General features: G+C 50.1%; 1 protein-coding gene across 2 annotated transcripts; it reads right to left on the bottom strand.

The window, feature by feature from the left end:
- On the bottom strand, nucleotides 1-26,629 carry ZNF777 (zinc finger protein 777). 2 transcript variants are annotated; one of them, XM_032643426.1, is made up of 6 exons: nucleotides 26,399-26,629; nucleotides 20,826-21,686; nucleotides 19,680-19,806; nucleotides 17,499-17,612; nucleotides 4,548-4,799; nucleotides 1-1,387 (listed from the first exon to the last, which is right to left on the bottom strand). In XM_032643426.1, exons 2-6 carry the CDS (start codon nucleotides 21,669-21,671, stop codon nucleotides 231-233), a joined length of 2,496 nt encoding a protein of 831 aa, XP_032499317.1. In that variant the 5' UTR covers nucleotides 21,672-21,686; nucleotides 26,399-26,629; the 3' UTR covers nucleotides 1-230. The 2 variants fall into 2 exon arrangements, with proteins under 2 accessions (XP_032499317.1, XP_032499316.1); XM_032643425.1 differs by lacking the exon at nucleotides 26,399-26,629 and adding an exon at nucleotides 25,661-26,164.
- Nucleotides 26,630-26,961: the final 332 nt, after the last annotated feature.

Here is a 26,961-nt window from a genome sequence, read left to right as displayed (position 1 = left end):
TTGGTTTCATCCATTTTATTGTCAAGGAAATTAACAGCCCGAAGGGGTTCCCCAGGTCCGCGCTCCTCCCCTGGGGCCCCGGGGAAACGCGGCAGCCAGCGACCTGGTCTCACTACCCCGCGTCCTTGGGAGGAGGGGCGAAGGGAGAGGGGGGCTCACAGCAAAGGGGCTCGGAGGCGCCCCGTCCCCGCCCGCCGGGCTCGGGCGGGGCGACGGGGCGGCCCGCGCGCTCACTCGCCCGTGTGGGTCCGCAGGTGGTACTTGAGCGACTGCTTGTAGCGGAAGCACTTGGCGCAGTGTGTGCAGGGGTAGGGCCGCTCGCCGGTGTGCGCGCGCTGGTGCTCCAGCAGGTGGTGCTTCTGCGTGAAGCGCTTGCCGCACTCGGCGCAGTGGTAGGGCCGCTCGCCCGTGTGGATGCGCCGGTGCTCCAGCAGGTGGTGCTTGCGGATGAAGCTCTTGCCGCACTCGGGGCAGGCGTGCGGCCGCTCGCGCGAGTGCACGCGGCAGTGGTTGGTGAGCTTGGACTTCTCGCTGAAGCTCTTCTCGCACTCGGGGCACTTGAAGGGCCGCTCGCCCGTGTGAGTCCGCTGGTGGCGCAGCAGGTGCGACGGGCGGCTGAAGCTCTTGCCGCACAGGCTGCAGATGAAGGAGACCTCGTGCTTGCCCGCGTGCACGCGCTGGTGGATGACCAGGCTGATGTGCAGGCGGAAGCTCTTCTTGCACTCGGGGCACGTGTAGGGCCGCTCGCCCGTGTGCGTGATCTGGTGCTTGGTGAGGCTGGACTTGTGGCTGAAGCTGCTGTCGCACTCGGGACACTTGTAGGGCTTGGGGCCGCCGCCGCCGCTGCCCGAGCTGGGCGACTTGGGGCGCGGCTTGAGCGCGTGCTTCGGGGCGAAGCCGGGCCCGCGCTCGGGCGAGGCGTAGCCGCCGCGGACGCGGTGGATGCGCTGGTGCAGCGTGAGCTGCTGCTTGTGCCGGAAGCTGACCTCGCACTCGGCGCACTCGTACGGCCCCTCCTTGATGTGGTTGCGCTGGTGGATGACGAGGTTGATCTTCAGCCGGAAGCTCTTGCCGCACTCCATGCACGTGAAGGGCCGCTCGCCGCGGCGGTTCCGCTGCTGCTGGCTGGCCGCGCCCCGGTTCTCGCCCGGGTGCCGCTCGCCGTGCGACGGGGGCGCCAGCCTCTTCACCGCCGGGTTCCCCAGCTGCAGCGGCGGGGGGCTCTCCTCGCCCTCGGGGGACAGCTCCCCGGGCAGGGGCGGCGGGTACATGCCAGCCTCGTACCTCCCGGACAGCTGCCCGAGGGGCTGCAGGCGCTGCGGCAGCTCGTCCTCGTCGTCCTCGTCGTCTTCGTCGTCCTGCTCCTCCGTCTTGATCACGATGCCCTCTGCTCCGGGGACGCGCGGCGGGGGGAGAGAGAGACAAGATGCCATTAGGTGTTGCCTGACGCCCCTAACCCGGAGGAGGTAAGCCGCGCTTCGCCCTCGCCCACGGCACTGCGTGGGCATCGTCCACCCCACGGCCTGCTTTCGGGAAAACGCAGCTCCCCGCTCCTGCGGCCCAGGGAAGCCGGGCCGGCCGCAGTGCCTGGCTTAGGAAGGAGCCCAGGCCTAAAATGGGCCAGTCGGAGACCTGCCTTGGAATTTTATGCAGAGGAAGCAGGGACGATGGCATCCTCGTGGTGGGACGCGGGCGCGGCGTGTGCCCATCGCCTGACGCCGCTGGCGGGCAGGGACCGGCAGGAAAGAAGGCACCTAGACACAGAACCCTCCGGAGAGGCAGCGGGTCCAGGGCGCCTGAGGTTGGCATACCGGAGGACCTACCAACTCTCCAAGCCGATGTAAACACCCCTTTCTTACTTAAGCCACTTGAGGATTGGCTTTCTACCACCAGAGTCAAAAGGGTCTTGACTCATCAAGTTCCCAACCTCGTCCCCCTCTGCGGTCTCGCCTCCCTGAACTCTGCTCAGCCTCGCTGGTCTCCTTTCCTGGACGCACCTGGAGAGTTCTCCTCAGGTGCCTTTACCGACTCTCCTCTGTGTCTCCAAATCGTGCCCATTACGTAACAGCCCGCTCCAATCCTGTCTCCTCCTGAAAACCTTGCTTGACCATCCCGACCTGCATCCCTCAGGCCCCCCTGAGCCGCTAGCACGTGCGGGGGCGCCTCCCCGAGACTTAAGAACCCCGCCTCCTGACGGGGCACCTCACCTGCACAGGTGGATGACTCACCTGCACAGACTCTACCAGCCCTGACCCTGAAGCTGGGGTGGGGGGTTTCCTCTGCCTTTGCCACAAGCTCGGGTGTGCAATGCCCCACACGCGGTGAGTGTTCCACGGACATCCCAAATGGTGGATGTCCTCCTCCACCGCCGGCCCTCCGCCCTCTAGCCTGGCCCTTTAGGACGTAAGATGCTGGCTGTTCTACAGGGTCCCTGGAGAATGTAAGTCCGAGAGAAAAGGAGAGGCCTCCAGCACCTATCTGAATTTTCTCAGGTGCCTTGAACTCACCTGGCCCTCCCTAAACACTTAATTGGGGAGCTCTGTTTTTAGTCGCCGACTTTGTGTGACACGAGAAAGTCATTCACTTTTGAGTCCACCTGTGAGATGGAAGATGCAATGCTGTAACAGTCTGCATCTGCGGAATTCTCAAAAGCAAACAAATGAGAACTTTTTCAAAGCGCCTCACACCTGTGCTCTCTCATGTTCACAATATCTTACGGGAGACGTCAAGCAAGAATTATCCCCATTTCACAGACTTGGGGCATCCGAGCTTGGCACTATCAAGTAATGTCTCCAAATAAATAAAGTCAGACCTTTTCAGAGCTTGCAATTTAAGGACCAGCTAGTCTGTCCCCTCAACTGATAAGGAAACTGAAGCTGGCAGTGTTCGTGACCTGGCCAAGGTCTTCAAGTTTGTCAGTGACCGCCAGGCCACAGCACTTCCAGCTACTCCTCTGAACCCAGTTAAGTGGCCGTGTTAAAATCAGAACACAGGTGTGCCAAGTCCCAGCTCAGGCCTCCCGTCGTAAGACAATGCTGCCTCGGTCCTGTCAGGACTCTCAGCAGGAAGTGACCCAGAACATCCCTGGAACACGATGCTTAAAAGATCAGGAAGGAGGAAGCAGCTTCAGAGGTTGGTAACTCATTGCCCTGGTGTTTAGCCTGAAAATAGGGTTGTTTATGAAAGGCCTCGAGGGGGAAATATGGGCCTTGGAAGATTTAAACTCTCCTTGAGTTTCCAAGTTGTTTTTTCTTAATGAAATAAGAATGAAACAGTTGGCCCTAAAATTCAGGTCTCGAAATCCCACAAAAAGCTTACAGTATTACTAAATGGTACTAACAGAATTAATGGGAGTGTTCAAAGGGCAATCTGGAATTGCTCTTATGAAGCTCCCATTCAACGAATTCTCACAGTTTGCCTTGTGTCTTTCACTATTCTCTAATGAAAGACAACATGGTATATTAAGATTTCTCGAATATCATGCAATTATTTAAATATAAGCAGTTAGGTACACATCTTTTGACCAAGAACAATGTCCATATTTTATGTGCAAAAAAGCAAACTGCAAGGGATTAAAATAAAATGAAAACATTTTTTTAAATCATCAAAATAATACTTTTAAAAACCTAAATAAAATGGATGTGGATATATTTCTAAGTATAAATAATATAGTAACTGATATGATGGCTAATGACTCTTTTGCACATACACAAAACATATGAAAACCAAAACCCAAGTGGGTTCTACCAAATTTTCAAGGAGCACGCAGAATTCCTATCTTACACACTATTCTTAGGATACAGAAAAAAGGAGCAAAAGCTTCCCAGTTCCTTTGATAAGTCTAGTATAATCTTAATGATGATTCCCGAAACGTTCAGGTTCACTTCATTTATGAATATAGTTGTAAAATTCCTGAATACAATAGCGGCTAAGTCTAGTAGTGTATTTAAAAAAATACACCACGATGATAAGACAGGGCTTTTCTCAGGCCTGCGAGAAGGGTTTAGCATCAGAAAACTGACCACAAAAGATGTCCTGGCCGTGCTGCTGCAAGGCCGCCTCCTCACTGTTTCCTTGTCCTCACAGGGAGCAAGGATGTGCAGAATGGTGAACCTGAGGCCTTGCGATTAAACAAAAATGATGCCTAGATTCTACCAGAAAAAGCAGCCTTGGCCATTTACAAAGATGTGCTCTTCAAGGGTGGAAATCTTCAAGCCAGTTGAGGCTTCCAGTGTGACAAGGGAATGACCAAGGACACGTCGGGAGATGCAAGTTCTAGCATTGCCACTAGTGTGGGACCTTCTCTGCCTGTAGAGGGAGGGGGCCGGAGAGATGATCTCCGCCAGCCCCTGATGTCCTCATCTGCCCTGGTCTTTGGCTGTTAACACCCTCTTTCCTTGCCGGGAGACGGATGCTTTTAAATCCCGAGGCAGGGAAGCTGTACCTAAGGCCATGCTTGGTTCTGTCACACCTGTTGAGCCCTCAGTGTCACAGTACCTCTCTAAAGGAGACCACAGCTTCCCCACAGGCACCAGCCCCCCACTCACCCGCGCAGTTTCTCTGCTGTGCCAGCATCTGCTTGAGCTCACTGAACTCGCCTGAGCTCTCCGTGGACGCCTCCAGCGGGTTTTCCGGCTCCTGCATGTCCAGGTCCGGCTGCTCGCCGCATGGGTCCCCCAGCTCCGAGTCCTGGAAGCCATGCTCCTCCACCTGGCCCATCAGGGGCTCCGGCGTCTCCAGACTCTCGGAGCCCTCGTCGTTGGTCTGCACCTCGATCTTAATCACGATGCCGTCGTGAGCTGAGAAGGTGGGGGCGGGGTAGGGGGCGGGCAAAAGAATCCAGAACATGTTCACTCCACCTGCCCAGGGCTTTGTGGCCCTAGAATTTATATTTCCAAAATTCTTATTTTAGAGACCCTGAAGAAATACCCTGAGTTGGCAGTGAGTAGGCACGGACACTGTGTAGCCTTGAATATGAACTGCAGTCAAGTTAAAAGAGACGCAGGTTTGTTTCCATGACCCCCTATAATTTTAAAATAAGGGTTTCTTTTAGAAAGAGATCCTAATTCCCTTTCCCAGGTTAGGTCAGCCAAAGGCAACAGTTTCTCTGTCTCCCCTTCAACCAAGCTGAATAAAGAAAAGGCTAATCGTCTGGTCTCCCCGCACACCTTTTCAACACTTCCCCACCAGGTGTCCTACGGATCAGAGGCCCCCAGCCCCTTCCTGGCCCCCGTTTACAGGCACAAGAGGGGCTGCGGGGTTAGTGTTTCATTAAACAGCATCTGATTACATACATGGCCCTGACATTTTTTTTTTCATCTGCCTGTACATCTGTAGGTTAATTTCAAATGTCGTTACACACATAGGCATCACTTTCGATAAACAGGATTCTAGCACACATTTTTGTTCTTTAGTGCAGTATTTTTTCCCCTTTCAACTTGCCTCGCTCCCCACTCGACAGGTGCGACCTTCCCAGGTAATCCCCGTAACTGCCCTCGCACTTTTCTCTATGCTTATGTAGTGAGTTATCACAGCACGTTTACATTTATGTTTTTCCTTTCTGGCCATTACAGGTTTAAAAAAAATAAAACTGCCTTATGCATAACCCTCTATGTTGCTTTTCTCACCCAGATAGCGTGTAGAAATCCCCTCACACCGATTTCTGTAGGCTAACGCGTTCCTTTTCAAAGCTGCGTGTATTCCACGGTGAGGATAATACAGCAACGTGCTCCACCATTTCCTTATTGACAACATTCACTTTCTGCGCCAGGCTTTTGCCATGAACAACACTGCCATAAACATGCGTTTGTATCTCTGACCATAAAATAGTGCTTTTATTTTTATGAGAGTCCCAGGAGTGGGACTGCAGGGTAAAAAATTTAAAATATTTTAGATTCTGACAGATGTCATCAGACTGCTTTTCCACAGGCTGTGACTATTCACATTTCCACCAGCCCTTTTCCCCACGTGCCTGCCGGCAAGACACCACTGCTCTTTTTAATCTTCCTCAGTCTGATGGGTATAAAGTGATAACTTACTGATACTTTAATTCTACTTCCCTGACGAGGGTAATGTGAGTATCACTTCTTTTATTTATTGGCCTTTTAGAGTTGATTCTATGTGAACTCTGTTGTCAATTGGTCAGAGTCCTTTGATTCCTGTATTAAAGATAACCCATTTTCTCTTACTGGCATTTCAAATATTTCCCCCAAATCTATCCTTTGTCTCTGACTTTGTGTTACCTTTTATCATATAACTTTCCTAAAGTTTTCAGTTTTCATCTTGTCAAGTATGTCCCTCTTTCTTCCGGCTCCTGGGTTTTCTTAGTTAAGAGGGTCTCCTCTGGTCCTAGATGGTTCATCTGATCTCCTAGATTTTATTCCCAGGTTTTTACTGTTTTCTTTTTTACATTTAGCTCTTTATTCCACCTGAAATTTCTTTTTATCTTGTGTATAGTGTGAGGTAGGGGTTCAACTTTATTTTCTTGCATATGGGCAGAGCTGTGCTAGCATAAAGCCCCTTAAAGGGTGAAAATCACTGTTAATTAAGGAAATTATAAACATATAACGCATGAACATATTTACTCATCCTTTGAATGTTTATTCAATAGCTATTTATCGAGCACCACCTATGTGCCACGCATGTTCTAATGGTGGGACACATCAGTGAACAAAACATAGCTCCCCGCTCTCCTACATCTCACATAAGGCAGTAAACATGGTTAATAAATTATATGGTATGTTAGAAGGTGATTAAGTGCTGTGGAAAAAGGAAAAGGCACCAGGAACCCAGTGAACGAAGCCCCTCACTGTCCTTCGCCGTATCCACTTGTCCACACTAAAGTGAACCCCATTGCCGCCCACACTAAAGTGAACCACATTGCCCAGAAAGCAGACCGCCCAGTCATGCTAGCAACTGATGCCACGTGACCTAAAGCTCGGTTCTTTCGGATGCCTGGCAGTCCTTTAATTCCTCTCTGATCAGCCAAGTAATCGATTCCCAACGGCTGGGGAGCGGACCGCATACAAAGCAGCCCTAATGTCCCAGGTTGCACTCCCCACAGCCTCCCACGCAGACCGTGCCTACCTTCCCTCCAAGTTGACTCTCCAAAGACATCTTCATCCTATTCTCTGTCTTACAAAAAAACATAAAGTCATCCACACTCAGGTCCTGGGCTTCCTCCTGCTCCAGCTCGACGTCATCCCCCTGCATCCCCTTCCTCCCGTGCCCCTCCTCCGACCTCCTCTCTTCTGGGCTCCGCACGACATCCGCAACTATGACTCCAGCGTCGGAAAGATACCTTCCCTGACTTCACAACTCCTGAAGGTATTTTGCTTGCCTCCTCCCTAAGATAAGTTTTTAAAACCATGTACCCGTTTGCACCTTTTTGAATAAATAGACAAAATGCTTCAATCACTGCTAAGGATGTAATTTCTGGAGTACTGTAAATATTGATATTTTAAAATAACCTCTTCCATTGCCATTTAATGTTGCCAATGGAATCTAAGAACCCTAGCAATTTAAAACCCACCATTATTCACTTAAAAAATACACAAACAAGTTCTTCTTTGATACTTGGAGTTTTAAGATCATCCCTTTTCACCACGGACTTCTATTTCCATTCCCACTTTACCCACAGAATTTTAGCCTAATAGAACATACTTTTATGCTTAGGTGCCTTCCTCATCAGCTCATCTACTGCACAGAAATGTGTATGTAAGTGGAAAGATTAACTTTGCTTTCACTTCCAATAACCACAGGGTTCTAAGTGTTACTTGTCTGCTTGGCTTAAGTCATCCTTAGTTGTTATTATTGTGGAATGAAAAATAATTATTCAAGATAAGAAACAAAAAACCTGTAGGAAATGTATCTCTTACAAGGAGGCATGGGCACTTTTTCCCCGATTAGTTCATTTATCTGAGAATGAATATTCTTATTGCTGGAATGAGACAGCGTTCAGAATAAAATCTGCTCCTATCTTTCATTTTTATAAATATAACCATTGGGAGAGCTCATTTACATAGATCTGTAGCTGGGCTGGTGGGAGCTTTGTTACGGAATCATCACTCCATTCTTTGAACTTCTGAATTATAAATACTGCAAAAGCACATGGTTAACATATCATCAAAAATTGTTTTTAATGACCTATTAGCTGACAAACTTGATTAGGTTCTCTTTCAATTTTGTCGAAAGCTAAGTATTCCAAACGATCTAACTTCCAAAAGGATTCGCCATCCAGGCCCCAGAGCCACCAATGTACTTCTGGTTCTGTCCCCCAACATTCTGGCTTGTCTCTTTGTTTCGTGAGCCAGAGGCCTTTTTATACATCAGAGAAACACTCCACAGTAAGGCAGGATGGGCAGGAGGTGCCTCCTCTTTTGTTCTCAGTGGTAGGAGACATGGGACATGGGACCAACACTAGAGGGGCCGCAGGTGTCGAGCACCCTCACTGACACGCTTTATGAAGGAGAACAGATGGACAGAGACTTGGAAGCTGAACCCGCAAAGCCCTCTGTGTTGTGCCTTCTCGGAAAGTCTCTTGTACCCCGGGGAATGGGTACTGCAGCCCGAAGACCACTGCCTTCCCATCCTGACCTCTCCTCAAGACCCCCACTCCACCAGACGTCCCAGGCCGCTCTTAGCCCATCGTGAGCGTGCTCTTCTCTGACCCCCCAAGCACTCGTCTGCCCCTCTCTATGGCATCTAATTCTTTTGCCCTTGAAATGGGCATCGGTTACACATTTTCGTGCCTCTCCCCCGCTTGTCACACAGCAGGGAAACCAGTGTTTCCCAGCAAAAAGGTCTCTCTGCCCCAAACAACTTCTGAAAGAGTTCTGACAACCAGAATGCATTCATAAGCAGTAATCTGTTCTCCCATTAAAAAAATTAATCAAAGACACGTACATTGTGGGAATATAGTTTATGACCAAAGGTAGCACTTCAAACCAGTGGGAAAAGGTTTAGATAAATGAAGTGGAGACAGCTGGCTTCCTGACTAGAAGGAAAAAACCAAAAAAACCATCTTCATATATCTCACCTCAAAATAAATTACGGATGAATCAAAACTTTAGACATAAATAATGAAATCATACTAGCATTAGAGAAAAGCACAGCTTTTTCCCCTCTCTCCTTCCTTCCTTTCTTTCATTTCTTTTTTTCTAAACAGCATTGAGCTGAGGAACAGGCTACCCTGAGACCCTCTGGGACTTCAGAGATTCCTTCTGGAAGCTGTCTGGTCGGTCACACCAAACATTGTATTAAATGTGCACAACACATATCAACTATAATCTTTTGGTGTAAATTTTTTGGAAAAAATTTTTTGTAGCTTTGCCTTGACATTGTTTGGTGATAAGAAACATTTAATTTGTGATTGGTTGTTAATCTCTGTAATCACATTTCTTCATAAGAACTCTTCTGAGATGGGAAAAATCTCTCCTACAAATTGTTTTCAAACGTATTAAATGTTTGTAGACACTAAATTTAATAATTAATGAAGCTGGTATAATGTTATATTGGGAGACACAGTTAAACATTTAATTATTTACATTTTGTGATTTTCTGGAGCAAAAAATATTTTATTTCAGCTTTCAAATATTTTTATAGATTTTTGAAAAGCTCATAGGTCTATGGCCTGTGATCATAATGTTTACTGAATAAAACAGGCCAAGTAAGTATTTCTACACTTGGTATGAAGCCCACCCACCATAAAGAAAATTTCTGGCAAATCTGAATACATAGGAACTTAAAATTAATAATTTGGAACACAAAAATTTTAAACAGCTGTACCACAGATATACACAAAGGTAAACCATAAATTTGGAAACATATTTGCATACGTAAGACAGACTACAGGTAATATCCTTAATGTTTAAAAAGCTTTTATAAATCAATAATAAAAAGATGAATAATCCAAAAGAACAACGGGCAAAGGATAATTCATAAAGAAGACATACTGGTGACCAGTAAACACGTGGAAATATGCTCAACTGCACTCTGTAAGAATGCATGAAAACATCAAAATATTGTCTTTTCTACCCATCACTCCGGCAGATAATAAAAAGATAATACCACCTATTGGCATGGGTGTGGGGAAACAGGTTTTCTCACGTATAGATGAGGGTGTGTAAAGTGGCACAATTGTTTTGAAGGACATTTGCTAATATCTACTAAAGTTTTAAATGGGTATATCCTTTGACCCAGAAAGTCTACTTCTAAATAAGTTTCAGACAAGTGCATGAAGATTTACTTAAAAAGGATGTTTAATGAAGCACTGAAACTTGTGAAGACTCTAAATGCATATCAATGGGAATTTGTTTAAAGTATGATATCAATATACAGAATACTACAGTCTGCTATCTAAAAAAGAGACATGTTTTGACATGTAAAGATGTCAAAGATATATTTTTGGATAAAGCAAGTTGCTAAACAATGTACTTCTATATTGTTTGAAGAAATTTTTTTAACAATGAGAAAGTATTATATAATTAAGGCTGTGTGTGTGTGTGTGTGTGTGTGTGTGTGTGTGTGTGTGCGCGCGCGTAACTATACGCACATAAATTGGAAGGAATAAGCTGTTGACTCTTCTCTTTTTTTTTTTTTTTGGCTGCACCGTGCAGCCTGTGGGATCTTAGTTCCCCGACCAGGGATTTAACCGGGCCCTGGGCAGTGAAAGCGTGGAGTCCTGACTACTGGACCGCCAGGGAAGCCCTGATCTGTTGATTCTTAAGGGAGAATTATATGGGACTTTCACTTTCTCTGCATTTTTTCTTTTTGAATTACACTGACGCAACTTCAGAGTTTCATTGGAAAGTGAAAACCAGCGTGGCCACATTAACTTTCTCCACCAGCTCAAAGCACAGAAATGATGGCTGCCATGGGCTTTCCAACATTTTCATGGCTACACTTTCTGTTAGAGTTTTTAAACCTCGGTATATTAATTTTTAAAATCTTCTTTAAAAAGTTATATGTACACACAGGCCAGAGGGATGAAGGGTTCTTCAAACCTCATTCTTAAGAAGCTCCCCTCCACCCCCCAACCTGCTCCCCAGAGGCAATCACTTTCAATTCTTCTAGCTGATTCTTTGGTCACTTATATTCATAACTCTACATAACATAATGGCATTGCTACTCCTTGAGTTTTCAATTTTAAGCATAATCTACTGACTTCCAAGAGCTGGAGGTGAGGACCATCTCTTCCCCAACCATCCACATCTCTTCCACATCCCTGATTTTTCCCAGCCTGTAATTCTGGTTGAATTAATGTTGGGTGTTTACATGATTGGATTATGTAAATGCTATTTAAAATTGAACCATGTAGGGCTTCCCTGGTGGCGCAGTGGTTGGGAGTCTGCCTGCCGGTGCGGGGGACGCGGGCTCGTGCCCCGGTCCGGGAGGATTCCGCACGCCGTGGAGCGTCTGGAGCCTGTGCTCCGCGGCGGGAGAGGCTGCAGCAGTGGGAGGCCCGCGTACCGCAAAAAAAAAAAAAAAAAACATTGAACCATGTAGCATACTATAAGTACTCTTCTATGCCTGTAAACCTTTTTGCTTCCCCTGGAGCTAGTTTTCTTTTCTTTTGCTTAGCTTACTATTAATTACCACTAAGTCAGCTCCAATGTCTCCCCCCACCCTGCTCTATAACTCTCCTCTCAGATCATCCAAACATAATGGGGATTCCCTCAGTTTTACCTACTTGAAGAAAAATTTTCTGGAACCTCTGGTACGCTCCAGTGTGGACTGGTGCCTCCAGATCCACAGCTGTCTTTTGGGGATCCCCTTCGGCAGCACCCCAGGGATTCCTTCCCCTCTCTTGTGCTGGAGCTCCTTACACCTCTTTCTTGGTTTCCTTCCTCATTTGGCAAAGTACCAGCTTGAGAAAGGGCGCATGGCAGACCTTGAACATCTCAGTATCTCGATGTCACTCTCATATTTAATTAGATTAGTCTGTCTAGATATCAAATCCTAGAATGTTGGAAAATATTTTCCAATTTTAAAATTTAAAGAATTTTAAAGGAATCATCCTTCGGTCTTGTAGCTTCCAATACTGTTGAAAAGTCCAATGCCATTCTAATTCTTGTTCCTTTGTATGAACCTGGTCTTTCTCCCAGAAGTTTGTCAGATCTCCTGGGTCCTCAGTTGCTCTGAAATTTCCTGCTGAAGTATTTAAGGCTGGGTCAATTTTCATCCACTGTTCTGGACAGTTGGCAGGCTCTTCGATCTGGAAAGCTGTCTTTAAGCGCTGGGAATTTTTCCTGAAGTCTTTCATCTCTAATTCCCTTCTCCCTGTTTTTGCTATTTTTTATCCTGATATTTCTATTATCTGGACATTAGACTTCCATCCTTTACTTTTCTTATTGTCTCCCTATTTTCTTTTTTGTCTTTTTGCTCTATTTTCTGGGCTGTGTATTCAACTTTATTTTCTAACACTGCTACTGAGTTTTTAATTTGCATTATTATATTTTTAATTTCTAAGAGTTCCTTTCTATTTTTTCTTAGATAAGCATTATACTTTTGTCATGGATACATTCACTTCTTTTATCTCTCTAAGGAATATGAAAAAACTGTATATTTTAAATGTATAACTATATATAAGTATTTAAACATATTTCCCCCCCCATCCCGTATGGTCTCTGTTTCCTTGAAATTTATTTTTTCTGCTTTTTGTCCCCTTTGTCTCTGTATATTAGAGGCTCTTCCCAAATGCCTTGTGGTTCTTGGTTGTCCATTTATATTAAAAGTTGAATAGTCAAAAGAGAATTGCAAGTTTGGTGCATTCAGGTAGGGCTCAGTTTCCCAGCAGGATTGTTTAGCTAGATCATCTCCCTGGGAAATCTCTTGGGCTGGCCCCAAGCATCTCCAGATAAGACTCTTCCAATATCCTGCTCTGAGGGTTTAATCTTGGATGTGAGCATCATTTTGGGATTCAGGTTAGGGAAGAAGGCTAGAGATCTCAACATCTCTGTCAAGCTTCACTCATTCCCTTGTTTTCAACATGGCACCCACCCTAATCATGCCTGGTGTCCACGTCCAGAAACCCTGTTGTTCACCATCTCCAGAGAATAAGCCTTGGTCACCTACCACGGTTGGGTGAGGCAATGGAGGGAAATGGCAGTGTTTAAAGGCCTCTTAAGACGTTTGATCAATGTTCTGTTTTTAGCCTCACCCTTACCCCCATTTCCAAAGACACCTGGAACCTCTGGTACCGCTAGTTCCCGAGTCTTGAGCAGGGATGGGGGTGGAGTGCAAACTGGGTTTCTTCCCTAACACCAATTTTGGATTCTGCTTTCTCAATCAGCGATCACCCAGCCATCTGCTCTCAGCCTTCCAAAAGTTAGCTGCCGTTGTCTCCTTGTCCGTTCCTTTTAAAAAAAAGTCCCTTCGCTCTCGTTTTAGAAGGACTTGGGGAGGTGGGAGTAAACACACGGTCAATCTGCCACCTTTAACTTGGAGTCTTTCTTCATGCGTTGTTTTTTAAAGAACTTATTTTTACTGAATGAGAAGTAATATACTCTCACTTCTTAGGGATCTTAGTTCCCCGACCAGGGATCGAACCTGGGCCCTCGGCAGTGAGAGTGCGGAGTCCTAACTGCTGGACCGCCAGGGAAGTCCCTACATTATCCACTTCTATACCATTAACTTCCCGTATCGACTGGCTCATTCCTGTCAACATGTCAAACAGGCTTCGGCAATCCCCATCTTAAGCAAACAGGAGTCCCCACGCTGCCTGGCCCGCCAGCGTTTCTGTTCCCCACCCACAGCTACACTGGAACAATCTCCACTTCCTCGCCTCCCATCCACTCCTCAACCCACTCACAGGCTTCCACCTCAACTGTGCCGCCAGCGTTTCTCTTTCTTGCTAAGGTCCCTGATGCTGCCCATCTGTAAATCCAATGGACACTTCGCACAGTCTTAACTAAAGCACTGCCGGACTCAACACTGCTAACCACGCTCCCTCCTTCCAGAAACACTCTGCTCTCAAAATACCCAACAGTGCACCACCCGGATTTCTTGCTACCTTTCTGGCCACTCCTGTTTCCTTTGCTTCTTCTGGTTCCTCCTCCTTTTTCCAAGTCCTACAGCAGTGGTTTGCAACCCTGGCTGCACATGAGAATCATCTTGGAAGCTTAAAAACAAACAAAACTAACACCTGGGCTCCACCCAGACCCATATATTCCAACTCTCCAAAACTACTCTAACAGTCAGGGCTCCAAGCCAAGGCCACAGGCTGTGCTCTTTCTCTTCTCCCATCCAGGCTGGGAAAGCTGATCCCGTCCATGCTACCAAGGCCCACACGTCTGTCACTAGCTCAGGGCTCTTCTGTGAGCTCCAGGCTCCTTTATTCAGCTGCTTTCTCAACACCACCTCCTTGACGTGTCCTGGGACCTCACACCTAATGCGTTCCTGTCGTTTCTCTGGGTTGGAACCTCTTGTCGTCCCCCACCTACCCTCTCACTCACGTCACGACCTGGACTCATCCGCGGGACCCCCTCTCCTCATATTCGACATCCGCCAGCCACCGACGCCAAAATACACCTCGCAAATACCCACGGTGTTCCCTGGGCTATGCCAGGCCTCCTACCTGGGCTACAAAGAGAGCCCCCTCGCTTCCAGTCTTTCCTCCCTCTGAGGAGTTCTCTTCCGAGTAACGGGAACTCCCACTTGTGCTTCCACTAAAAATCCCACCTCCTCCGAGGCCTTTGCTGAGCACCTGGTCTCAGTAAGGCCTTTGCTGCTGTGTGTCCCAGAGCCCTGGATGCCTGTCTCCACAGCACTGTCACAGTGGCTGGCTGTATTTTTACATATGTGGGGTGTTTAGTTTGTTAACATCAGTCTCTTGACATAGTACCTGGTACAAAAAATATTAGATGAACTTAATAATAAACATACAAGTGAAAATATGGTGTAAAAACTCTTCACGTGTGATTTTAGTGGCTGTATAACCGTCTATCATAATGTAATATAATATTTGTACATCTTAATCCATATTTTTGGATTCTTTTCTAGGCTATAGACTCTCAGAAAGGAAATTATTAGGTTAAGTAAATGAACATTTTAAATATTTAAAACATATTTGAAGACCAGAAAATATCAAATTGCTTTTTAAAAAAACTGAAACTATGTATACTGTATGAGAACTTGGATTTCAGCCATGGCTTCTGGCTTGTTTGTTTTATTCTGCTAATTTGTTAGGTGACAATGGTCCCTGGCTTCCCCAGGCCTCCTATTCGCCCTTAAAGAGCCATGAATGGGAGCTCCGGCTTGGAGGATTTTGAGAGCAGGGTCGCTATCTGAGTCACCTTCAGGTCTCCTTGCCCTTAGGGATCCCAACCATAAATACTAGTTTATTGAATGCATTTACTCAGCCAGTTCACAAAATTGTCATGTTTGGTGTATTTGGAACCATGAAAATTCTCAATTGGTATCACCCTTTGGGTCTGGCCCAGGGCTGGCCTTGTGGCCACTTTTCTAAGGGGGAGGACACACGAATGACAGGTGACCACTGGCTCTGATAACTGCAGACTCACAGGACAACCCTGCTACCCCGAGGCCAGGGCCTTGCACACACACAGAAGTGCGAGTTTACAGCTGGCCCATGGGGCAGTGGTTCTCATCCCTCGCCTGTCCTCCCTCCAGTCAGGCTCCTAGTGGCTGAGACGGTTAGTGGAACAAATGGCACATTCCAGCCACACAAGGCAGCCTCTGTGAGGCCGCCGCTGCCCACAGAAGCTCCGGCCTTAGACGCGCCTGTGCCAGAACGAACCTCGCCTGGGGCCGAGGGGGTTGGAGTTATTTGCTCTCAATTCTGGCCCAACTTTGTGGGAGGCCCACCTGTGATGAGAGTGTGAACAAGCAGACAGAGGAAGGGGTCCATGTTCCCATCCCAGCCCTTCTAAGAAGATGCTACAAAAGCAGTACCCGGACCACAAAACCCCACGGGGACATCGGATGGGTTCTAGGATTTTTACCACAAACCACCCCTCCCCTTTCTCATTCTTTGCCTCCCAAGCCCTCTTTCTGATTTCTTCTCCTTTGAATCTCTCCGTTCCCACTGACACCTGTTTTTGGATGCGGCCACTCAAACCTTTCACATACAGACTTGTTTCCCTCCAAACAAAAGATCACTCTGCCCTGTGCCACACCCTGTCCCACGACACCCACTCTCACCTCATCTACTTTTTTTTTTTTTTTTGCGGTACGCAGGCCCCTCACTGTTGTGGCCTCTCCCGTTGCGGAGCACAGGCTCCGGACGTGCAGGCCCAGGGGTCACGGCTCAAGTGGGATCCTCCCGGACCGGGGCACGAACCCGTGTCCCCTGCATCGGCAGGCGGACTCTCAGCTACTGCGCCACCAGGAAAGCCTCTCACGTCGTCTACTTTTAAATCCATCCTTTTCGTCTGCCAGAATGAATTCAGGATCTGCCTCTTCCCTCCCCTTAAATCTCCAGACAAATCTCTAGAGAGTGATGATGGCTTAGGGTTTCTCTGAAACACCAGCACTTATTTTTCCTCAGGGTCCTGCCTCTTCTGGAAGTTACCTCTGCTCGCACTCCATGGGGCTGACATGCCTGCACGTGATTCTGGACCTCCTCCTGGTGCCAGAGTCGATGACATTACTTCATACAAGACCTGGCTGTTGGCCCCAGTGAGTTCTCCTGCTAGATTATCCTCCTTTTTCAAAAGACAGGATCACCCATGACACCTGGCTACAAAGGACAAGGATCTCCTCCTACGGAAGACCTTCAAGGGAAGTGATGCAAGGCCAAGGGCAATTCCAAAGAACGAACCACACCCCGAAAGCACTGCCGTGCAAGTGTGAGGGCTGCTGAGCGGCCGCTGGGGAAGGGACGGCTCCCCACGCAGACGGACACAGCAGCTGGCGTGTCCTGGGCCACTGGAACCCGCCGGTCAGCACACCAAGCCCTGGCTATCAGTACCAGTTTTGTTTCACGGATGAGAACGCGGGCCTCCAAAAGGCCGAGTAACGAAAACCACAGGGCGAGGACGCAGAGAAGCCGGGGTTCAAGCGCCGGCAGCCCGACACTGGCGTCTGCACCCGAGCCCGCGGCCAGGCCGGCCTGCGCTTCTCCACCGCCTCGCCTCACTGCCTCGTCTGGACCCCACCCCATACACTGGAGGATGCTTCAGGTAAAGTCCGTGTCTGTCCCTGTCCTTCCACGCACCGGCCACAGGACCAGGGACGTGGCCCTCGTCTGGGGGCTCGAGGCTCACCTGCACCAGCATCCCGACAAGGGAACGCCTTTCTGCCAGCTTTGGTTCTGTTTCCCGCAAAGAGTGAGGTGACGCTTGGTCGCGTCAAAAGCTCCCGGAGACAATGACCGCAACGGCATTCCTAGCTCAGCCGCTAGGGCCACTGGCGATCAAGGAGGCCCCAGGCAGGTCCCAGCGCCTGCAGGCTTCCCTGAGGCACGCAGCCTGCTAACACAGCCCGCCGGGGCCTACGGTGGGTTGTGTAACAGCCCGCGCCGCCTGGCAGCCACTCACCGGCACTGGGGTCCGCAGGCGCCTCACCCTCTTCTGAGTCCTCTCGCTCCTGCATGGCTGGCCTCTCCCCGCGCTCCATCTGAGACATGAGGTCTGGTTTGGAAATTGCATAGTCTGTGCAGGAGGAAGCAAAGAAGGTATCCCATGGGGTGAGTTCGCACTGGATGACAAAGACGTCACCTGTGTGAGTGGGACATCGGGAGCAGCTGCCCTACCCACGGCCGGCAATGCTGCAGAAGGAAGGGCCAAGTTTCCAGCCCTTCTCCTCGGGGCACACAGAGCGTGCGCGCGCGTGTGTGCGTGCGTGTTAACCGCGCCCTGGGTCCTCCCAGCGGCACCAGCTGTGGGGCGCCACTTGCCCACTTGATGGAAACTGGTCATCTGTGGCTCACAGGTGGCCAACGCCAGCTCAGGTTTTCATGACAAAGGGAGAAGATATTTGAAATTTTATAAATTAAAAAACTGATCTTGATAAAATAGAGAAGCCATGAAACAAAACACTGATAGGTTTTTTTTTTTACATTACAAAAAGTTTAAAGTTCTTTGGAAATAAATTTAAAAGATAAAGAAACTTGGAGGAAATAGTATCACACACACACATTTGTAAAAAATAAGGCAAAGGACTAATGTCCGTAATTATATATAAAGAGCCTCTACAGTTAGTAAAATAAAAAATCAAAGATATGAATGGGTAATTCGTAGAAAATATGCAAATGGCCAATAAACATATTAAAAGATGCACAAGCTCCTAATCGTCAAAGGGATACACGTTACAATAACTCGGTGTCATTTTTCACCATCGGAAAAGACAAATCTTTACAACAGGAGAACCTCAGTTCCGGCCACGGTGTGGAGATGGCGTTGTCACACTCTGTTACGTGAACATACACAGCCCTGGGTAGGGCCCGTGGAAGTGCCCGTGACATTGTAAACGAGCACCCTCTTTCCTCCGCAAACCCACCTCCTGGAATCCATCCCACTGAAATACTCGCGGAAGAGCACAAATAGAGATGCTCACTGCAACCCTCTGTGGCAGTGAGAAGAGGGACTCAGGCTGCTGCTCGTCAGTAGTTCTATATCAACAGCCCGACGGTTCATCGGGAACACTGCACTGTCTTTCGAGCAGGCCTCCGCGCTGACGTGGAAAGCTGTCTCTGACCACTGTTAGGTAAAATAAGTGAAGGATCCTATTTGTGCAAACCACAAACTGCATGTGCACAAGTGCAGCAAAACGATGAGAAACAATATCGGCCCAAGGGTTCACGGTGGTTACCTCTGGGGAGCGGTGCTGGCTGGGGGTGGGGATTGCTCTTTATTTTACAAATCTAAATTGTTCCATTTTCACAATTATGTATATACTTTAAAAACAACAGAAAAAATAAAAAGTTACCCCATGGAGAGGTATATATGTATAAAATTAACAATTCCAGCAAGGATCGGATTTTCTATACAACAGCTTATTTAATGTTTTTCTAATTTTTTTGCGTGCCCAAAGAGTTCCCCATATCAGAGAAAAGGAAACATATAAAACTAAAGCCTATTTTCCCAGGTCCTCATCCTCAAATACTCTCATTAGTGAAAACAACAAGACTCCACCGACTGTGGGGTATGAGAGATCCCAGTGAAATCGCAACTCCCTGGCAGGGACCTAGGACGACCGTTTACTCCCCGGGTCGTACCTCATCTCTGCACGAGCGGGACGAGAACCTGGGGGACGTAAGCTCTCAATCGACGACAGTGTTCAGCCACCTAGGCGGTCTATCAGGAGGGCTGACACCTGTCCTAGCTCCCACACGGGCAAGGTGTGAGGATTAAATGTCATTCTCATAAAGCACTTCACACTCGGCTTAATAATAGTTTGCTGGACAAACTAATTTCAAGATAGATAGATAGATATGTATGTATATATATATATACGTATAGAGGGGCCACGGGGAAAATAATATAAAGGTGAGAGACTGCTGACGTCTGAGTCTGTCCCCCGGCCCCCGCGGGTAGAGGGGGGTCTCTGCTTACGAGCTGTGCTGATCTGTGCTGTGCTGAGGTATGTGGGTATATGGGTGTCTGCTCTCATTTGCTGTGCTCTCGAAAATTGTCTCTGGGAGTTCAGAGCTCCCGGGGCTCCCAAGGAACCCCCAGCTAGCAGGCGGAAAGCCGTGGGCAGCGAAGCCGTCTCCTTACCCATGGAAACCAGAGACTCGTAGTTGCCCCGCATCACGTTCTTGTACAGCTCCTTCTGCCACTCGGACAGGTTCCCCCACTCCTGCTCTGAGAAATGGACGGCCACGTCGTCAAACGTCACAGGGACCTGAAACCACACAACAAGCTCAGCTCGGACCAACGGGAAGGCATCACGGGCCCTCAGCTGCCACATCTGAAGGTTGCCAATGGCTCTGGCCCCCTGGGCCTGTTTCAAAACTCTTAGGACTGGAGTGGGAAAGGCCCAGAGGCCAAGCTGTGGGTTTTCACCAAGGACCTCTCTAGAAATCAGGAGGCTTCAGACACTGTCCTGGCCCGAGAGAGTCGGGGCCCCGTGATGTCTGGTCCTTTTCCTCTCTAACAGGACAGTCCTTGCTGCTGTAAAGTGTGGTCTGCAGACCAGCAGCAATGGCACCACTGGGGAATGCTAGACATGCAGACTCTCAGGCCCCACTCGAGACTCACTAATTCAGATTCAGCATTTAGTAAGATCCCCAGGTGATTCGTGTACACAATATAATCTGCAAAGCGCTGGCCTAGGCAACACGGTCCACGCGTTTTCCCTCCATGAGGCTGTGAAAAGGGGCCGTAGCATAAAAGAACAGGAAGAAAACCAGTTCACGTTTTAAGTGCTTTCCTCTGGGAAACAATACTAAAATCTAACCATCCTCTGTTTTTTTAGGATACCTCTGGAAATCATATTTTTACTGGCGTTAATGTGATTTATGAGTTTACTGATAAAAATGCTGAGCAGGACACCGCCCAGTAAGATTTCACCAAGTCCTCCCTCCACCTCCACGGGGAACCACACGGGTTCACACTTGTCCACAGCTCGACCACTTGGCCTTCAATTTGCCTTTTATCCTCAGACATCACAGACTGAACGCCTTCTACCCTGACAGCCCCCATCACTGGGTCGTCTCTCTAATCTATAGCCTATGCTTTTATCAACAGGAGAAATCATTTGCTTTTGCTGCGTCCTGTTCTCAGCAATGTGAAGTTGGGGACTAGGTATCATCTTATTGCTTTTCTTCTTAACCATGGCTTTCCCTTTCTTCGATATTAAATTCCTAAAACACATTCCAGTCCTGGTCCCTCCTCGGGAAGCCCCGGTTGGGATAAAGTTACCTTGGGAACTTCTCCGTTGCTGCCCGGGGGCAGCCGCAGGATCCAGAAGTTCCTGTTCTTCAGCAGGTTCTCCATGTTCTCCAGCCGCCTCTGCAGCAGCCCGTACTCCTGCAGCAGGGTCCCCAGCACAACCCATTTGCTCTCCAGGTGGTTTGCAAACTCCACGGCCGTCTTCTCACAGTCGGCTATCTTTTTCTCATTTGTCCCAGTCCTGCCCTCCAGGGTCAGGAGCCGCATGGCTTGGGCCTCCAGTTTCCTCTCCACCGCTTGGACGGCAGCCCACACGGCCAAGCGGGTGATCTCCGCCGTTGGGAGTGGTGTGTCCTTCTGGGCCGCAGAAGAGATCTGGAAGGGGGTGTCCTTTTGGGAAACCGGGCTCTGGAGCAGGGGGTCCATATCAGTCTCGGGAACGGTGGGGGAAAGGGTCAAGGGGTCTCTCTCGGGAACTTCGGGGGAGTGGAGTGGGGCTTCTTGATGATGGGTGGAGTGGGAGAGAAGTGAGATCTCTGGTTCAGCAGCAGCTGGGGGTAGATACGGGGCCTCTTCTTGGGAAGTCAGGGGGCCCTGGATCTGAGTCTCTTGCTCGGAAGCGGCAGGATACAGGAGTGAGGGTCCCTTCTGGAGCACATGCGGCATTCGGCCAGAAGTCTGTTGCTTGGGAGCGCTGGGAGTCTGGGGTAGGGAGCCTTGCCGGGGAATGGCGGGAGACAGAGAAGGAACTTCTTTGGGGGGAAGAACGTGGGATTGGAACAGAGTTTCTCGAGGGAGTCCGGCAGGGGCCTGACGCGGGGTTTCCTCTTGCACAACGTTGGGGAATGACCGAGGTGAGGAGCGTTGGGTCTCCATGTCCAGCTGCTGGACCTGTGTTCCAGAAAGAAAGGACAGGACTGAAGGCCAGAGTCTCCAGCTGGTGAATAAATCCCCCAAAATAAGCACCTACATTAAAAGGGCTTCAGGCCTCACAGCAATAAGGTATGTTCCATGGACATGAATCTCTTCTTGAGACCCTAGCATTGATCTACACATCAATGACAACTGCTAATAACAACAATAAAAGATGGTTATGCCACCTTCTGCTTCTACAGAGCCATCTCCTTTTTCACAACATATACTGCACAGGTGTCATCTCGTGAGTAGTGGTGTGGAGAGGAGAAAGGATACTGGCCTTGAATCAGAACACTTGGCTTTCAGTCCTGTCTACACCAATGCTGCCCGGGTTGCCCTGGCCCAATTATTCAACTCCTCTGTTCTCAGCGTCCTCAGCCATCAAATAAGGGTCATTAATACCTGACCCAGCTGCTGCCTCACTGAGTTCTTCGAGAATTGAGCGTTAAATAGAATAAAACTTTGAAAAACAATAGAGCAGAATTTTGTCAATGCCAGGCTAGCCTAAGACTGCCAGCAAGCTGGGGCTGGTTCTGTCAAGGCACTTACCCCGAAGGTGAACTTGACATCCAGTCCCACTGCTTCTACTTGTATTATCAGGCAGTCGTGGTGCCTATGTTCTTTCCCTCACTTTGTCCAACAGCGATGACACACAAGTACCTTAAGCTTCCCAGACTCCTTGATAAAATCTGCACTGTTGACTTAATAACATTTCTCAAAGGGTTGATATGGTAGAGGTTTGCCTTTGAGGCACGTTCAATGGACCCAGCCCCTGCTGGAGAGGCTGAACGGGCTACCGTGCATTCAGGCTGGCTCCTGCTACACACAGAGAAGACAGACAGACACTGAGACAGGCGTGGGAGTGGCCATTCAGACTCTCCTGAGGGAGCCAAGGTTCACAGGGCTGATGGTCCCCAGCGGGTAGGTGGACCCTGGCCATCCGGAGTCCTCCCCATGGCTCGTGAGCTGGGGAAAGAGGAGGAAAGGAGGCCTGAAAGGACCAGAAGCAAAGCTGAAGTCCACCAGTTCTGAGAGCTGTGTCAAGGTTGGTGGGGACCAGAACCAGAATAAAGACCGAGTCCTTCAACTACTTGAAGGGGGTTTCAATTATTCACACTCTCCCCATTCCCCACCTTGCCATGTCCATGTTCAGGGAACGCTTGTGTCATCAAAGAAGTGAAGCCAGGGTCTTCTGAGTGACCAGCTCTGTATCTATCTATCCAGAATGTCAGTATGTTTATTGGAACTGAACAGAATTTCTTCTATATCAATGTTTGTCCATTCCCTCATACCCTTCCTTCGATGAATCTGCTGAATGGCCAATTACTGTGTGCCATATAGAAGTGGGCTTTAAAGTAACTGAAATTTCCCTTTTCTTCATTTGAAAATTAGCATATTCCTGGTGTCCACTCTGAAATACAGCATGTGCCCAACAAATGTCTACTGGACGAATAGTATAAATGACTGGGTTACAAAGAAATTATTAGAGTTAATAATGAAGTGCCTTGAGTCATCTATCAAAGACTCATCTAAACCTATTTATACCTTCTGTTGCTTTCTTTCTTCCATTTGTTCATTCATACACTTATGTGTAGCTTAACTGAGACAGCATCACGCTTTTAAGACAAGGATGGAAGGTTTAAGGCCTTGTTCAGGCAAAAGGTTTTTGAGGCGGTACAACCCAATAGCTTTGCAGGGAACCAGATTTTAGGGCTAATTAGTCAGTCCTGACAACTCTGGCATTTATGTGCCATGAACTGTGTTTTAAAGGGTTATCTAATTTACTCTCCACAAAACCCTATAAAGAGGGACCACTAGAATTCTTATCCACACTTAGCACAGGAAGTTGTGGAGGCTTGGAGAGGCCAAGTAACTGGCCCAACGTCACACAGCAGTCTGGCTCCAGGGCCTGGGCTTCCGCCTACACTGTAGGTCGCCTCTAGGCCTCATCTGTCAGATGAGACAGCTGGTCAGTATGTGTTCTGAATCCTCTTTACCTCTAAGATTCGGAGTCTTGGAGATTAAACAAAGACCTGTGGGAAGGTCCTGCCCGTAGATGTTTCCATCTAATGCTGGGGTCAGGGACCCCTTTGAAAAGCTGATGAAAACTATGGATTCTCCCCCTCAAAAAACACACATGGGCACATATGCCAAATCCTGCGAGCACTCTCAAGGGAATCACAGAGCCCTGAAACTGAAGGCTTGTGGACAACTAAGCCACCTCTCAACTCTTCACAGGCGAGGGCAAGGCTGGACGACCCTCTGGGATAGGAGCCTCAGACAGGGAAAGTGACGAGCATAATGCAACACAATAGGCACATGTATGGCCCTGTCCTCACAGGGGGATTAGGGTATTTGCCTACAACTAGTAGGAGGAAGGGGAAATCCCCAGGGGCCAAGTTAGTCCCCCTGAGTAATACAGGGGCTTAACTGAAACAATGAAGAGAAGCTTCAGGACAGTAAATTAAGCCATTAGCGCAAGACATCTTTACTACCTAGTCTACTCAGAGCTCAAAGGAAAATACCAGTTCTTTGCTCTCTATTATTAGACCGTCTCTGTCCATTTCTGGATTTGGAGGACGGTAGAGCAATGAGGGGTCACAGGAGCACATCCCCTCCGCCACCCCCAAATAAAAGCCCCTTGCTGTCATTTCACCAGTCCCAGTAAACCTGTGGCCTGATACCACCCTAAGCAGAAAGAAATGGCCGAAGAGAGGAATGGAGCTGTAAATATAAAATGTGAGATTAATAAGCCTGCATTCGCAAACTCTTGGGGGGAGGGGGAGAATTCTTCTGGTTCTCATTTCACAGGATTTAACCCACCTTCCCTACCCCATGTATCCTAAGAGGATGGGGTCTCCAGGATTCATTCATTGGCAGAAAAATACATAATCACACCTGACTTATAAAGAAAGCCGTGCCACTGTCTTGTATGACCCAGTGGGGTTCACCCAGAATTATATACCTACCATTCTAGGGTCCTGGAGATCTAAGCATTTAAAAATCATTTTATTTTATTTTCCCAAGAGTTTTATTATTCATATTATCATTATCATTCTTATTATTATGATCATTTTTTGTAAGAGCTGAGAGGCTCTTTAGAAAGCCCTATATCCCGACCCCTTCCTGCACACAACAGGAAACTGAGGCTCAGGGCACTGCCCCCCATGCAGCAATCCTCCTCACAACACGGCTACTGCATCTCAAAGAGCAGGTCTGACGGGCGACTTTGGGACTGATTTTTAAGAATGGTCCACTGAAGAGGCAAACCAGCCCCCAAACCCTTAGTAGCTTGCTCCCCAGACCCCATCCGTCCGGACACCCAGAATTCGACCGGGTACCCCGGACGCAGAGACTGGAGGCCGAGGCGCCCGAGCCCGAGGGTCACCTGCTCCTCACACCGGGGACGCTCGGCTGGGCGCTGCCCAGCCTCCCAAACGGCCGTCACCTCCCCCCCGACGGGCCGCGTCACCCGAGCGCCGGCCCCGGCCCCCTCCCCAGGGGAGGCCGCCCCCTCCCCGTCCAGGCCCGCGGCTCGGAGGCAGGCATTTTTGCGGACGCGGGCACCGAGCCATGGTTGACTCGCTACGTGACCTTGGGGCAGGGAGGGCCGGTCGCCGCCAGGTGTCCGTGCCTCAGTGTCTCCGCTCTGCGAAATGGGGAGAGCCGCGTCAGCGCCGCGCTCCGGCCGCGAGAGTCTCGGCGCAGCCGAGCTCTGCGGAAAACGTGCGGCGGCAACCCCGACGGACGCAGCGCCGGCTCCGCAGAGAACGAGGCCCGCCGCCCGGGAGCCCGCCTCCGGGCCCGCGTGCGTGCCAGGCCACGAGCGTCCCCTCAGCCGCGCCCGGACGGCGGACGGCTCCCCGCGCGTAGCCCCCGCCCCCACCTAGCAGGGGCGCGCGAGACCTCCGGTTCCCCCGCCCCCACGTCGCGGCGTTTCTGTCCCTTACCGAGACGCCAGGCCGGGCCGCCGAGCCCGGGACGCGCAGGCCGTCCCCAGGGCCCCGAGTCCGCGCGTCCGTGCGCGCGCGGGCCGCCCTCACCGGAGCCGGGGCCGCCTCGGCCATGGCCCTGTGCTGTCCGGCCCGGGCCGGAGTCGCCGCCGCCGCCGCCGCCGCGCGGCCCCACGCAGGCCGGCCCCTGGGCTCTCCGCAGGCGGCGCCGGCCCGGCCCGGCCTTCCCCGCCCGGGCTCTCGCGGCCGTCGGGCCCGGCCTGCGCGGGGCGGGCGGGGACGGAGCGGCCGAGCCCGGCGGCGGCGTCGGAGCGGGTCGCGCGGCGGTGCGGGCGGCCCGGCGGGCTGCGCCCCGGCCGCGAGCTGGGCCCCGGCCCTCAGCACCGGCCCCTCTGCGGCCGCGGCTGCGACCCCGGCTCCGGCCCCGGCCCCGGCTGCGAGCTGCGCTGCCGTCCCGGCGCCTCTTCAGCAGGGGAGCTGCACAGCAGCTGCCATGTTGATACAAACTGCATCCTGGGAGGCATGTCCCTCTCAGGCCGTTTAAAGAGAAACACTCCGAGGCTCGTCGGAGGCTGCAGGAACCCAGACAGCTCCATCTACAGCCGGTAGGAGCGAACAGTGTCGAGCGAGCAGCCAGGCGGCGACGGACACGCCCTGAGCCCCGGGCCAGCCCGTCGTGCCGCCCGGGCCGAACCGCTCGGGCCTCCCACCCCCCCGGGGCCCCCGGCCTCTCACCTGGGGTCCTCGCCTCCTCGGGCACCCTAGGGCGAGACCCGGAGGCAGGAGAATGGAGGAGAAATAACAGCGCGCGGCCGAGGCGACGTGCTGGGGTCTGGAGGCGGCTTGATTGGCTCCGACAGCCTTCCAACCGCCGGATCCCCCCGCTCCTCTCAAACCCAGAACCCGGGTCGTTCCCTTTCAAAACCTGCGCTCACAAAGGGATCTAAAAAACCCGTCACACTAAAGAAAGCCCGGAGTTCATGTGACCGGCTCCGTGCAGCCCGGGTTCCAGGGGAGCAAGGGGGTTGGGTGCTTTTGTGAAACGCCCGAGTGTTGTTTTCGACCTGAAAGGACAGAATGCCGAGAATCAGAGAGAGAGCTGGGGCTGGAGGGGGCCGACCCGGCGTCTGGGAGGAAACTGAGGCCGGGGGCGGGGTGGGGGGGGAAAGTGACTTGTTTACCCCAAGTTGCTCCTTCGGTCCCTTGTAGGAATGCTCTTTCTAACCAGCAGAGCGATCCCAAAAGGAATGGGAGAGCCTGGAGCTGGCGACTCCCTTTCCTGGACGGGTTCACTTATA

Source organism: Phocoena sinus, chromosome 9 (assembly GCF_008692025.1).
Source record: "Phocoena sinus isolate mPhoSin1 chromosome 9, mPhoSin1.pri, whole genome shotgun sequence".
NCBI classification, from domain to species: domain Eukaryota; kingdom Metazoa; phylum Chordata; class Mammalia; order Artiodactyla; family Phocoenidae; genus Phocoena; species Phocoena sinus.
Note: the sequence above shows the minus strand (reverse complement) of the source record. Positions and strands in the feature narration are given on the sequence as shown.

Bases quoted from the DNA above. Each gene is read 5' to 3' on its own strand.
- ZNF777 (XM_032643425.1), bottom strand. From the start codon at position 25,777: ATGGCCGAGGCGGCCCCGGCTCCGGTGAGGGCGGCCCGCGCGCGCACG. The intron at 19,807-20,825 runs GTAACTTTATCC...GTGTGGTTTCAG, and splicing joins GCAACGGAGAAGTTCCCAAG to GTCCCTGTGACGTTTGACGA. The intron at 1,388-4,547 runs GTGAGTGGGGGG...TCCCCGGAGCAG, and splicing joins ACAGCAGAGAAACTGCGCGG to AGGGCATCGTGATCAAGACG.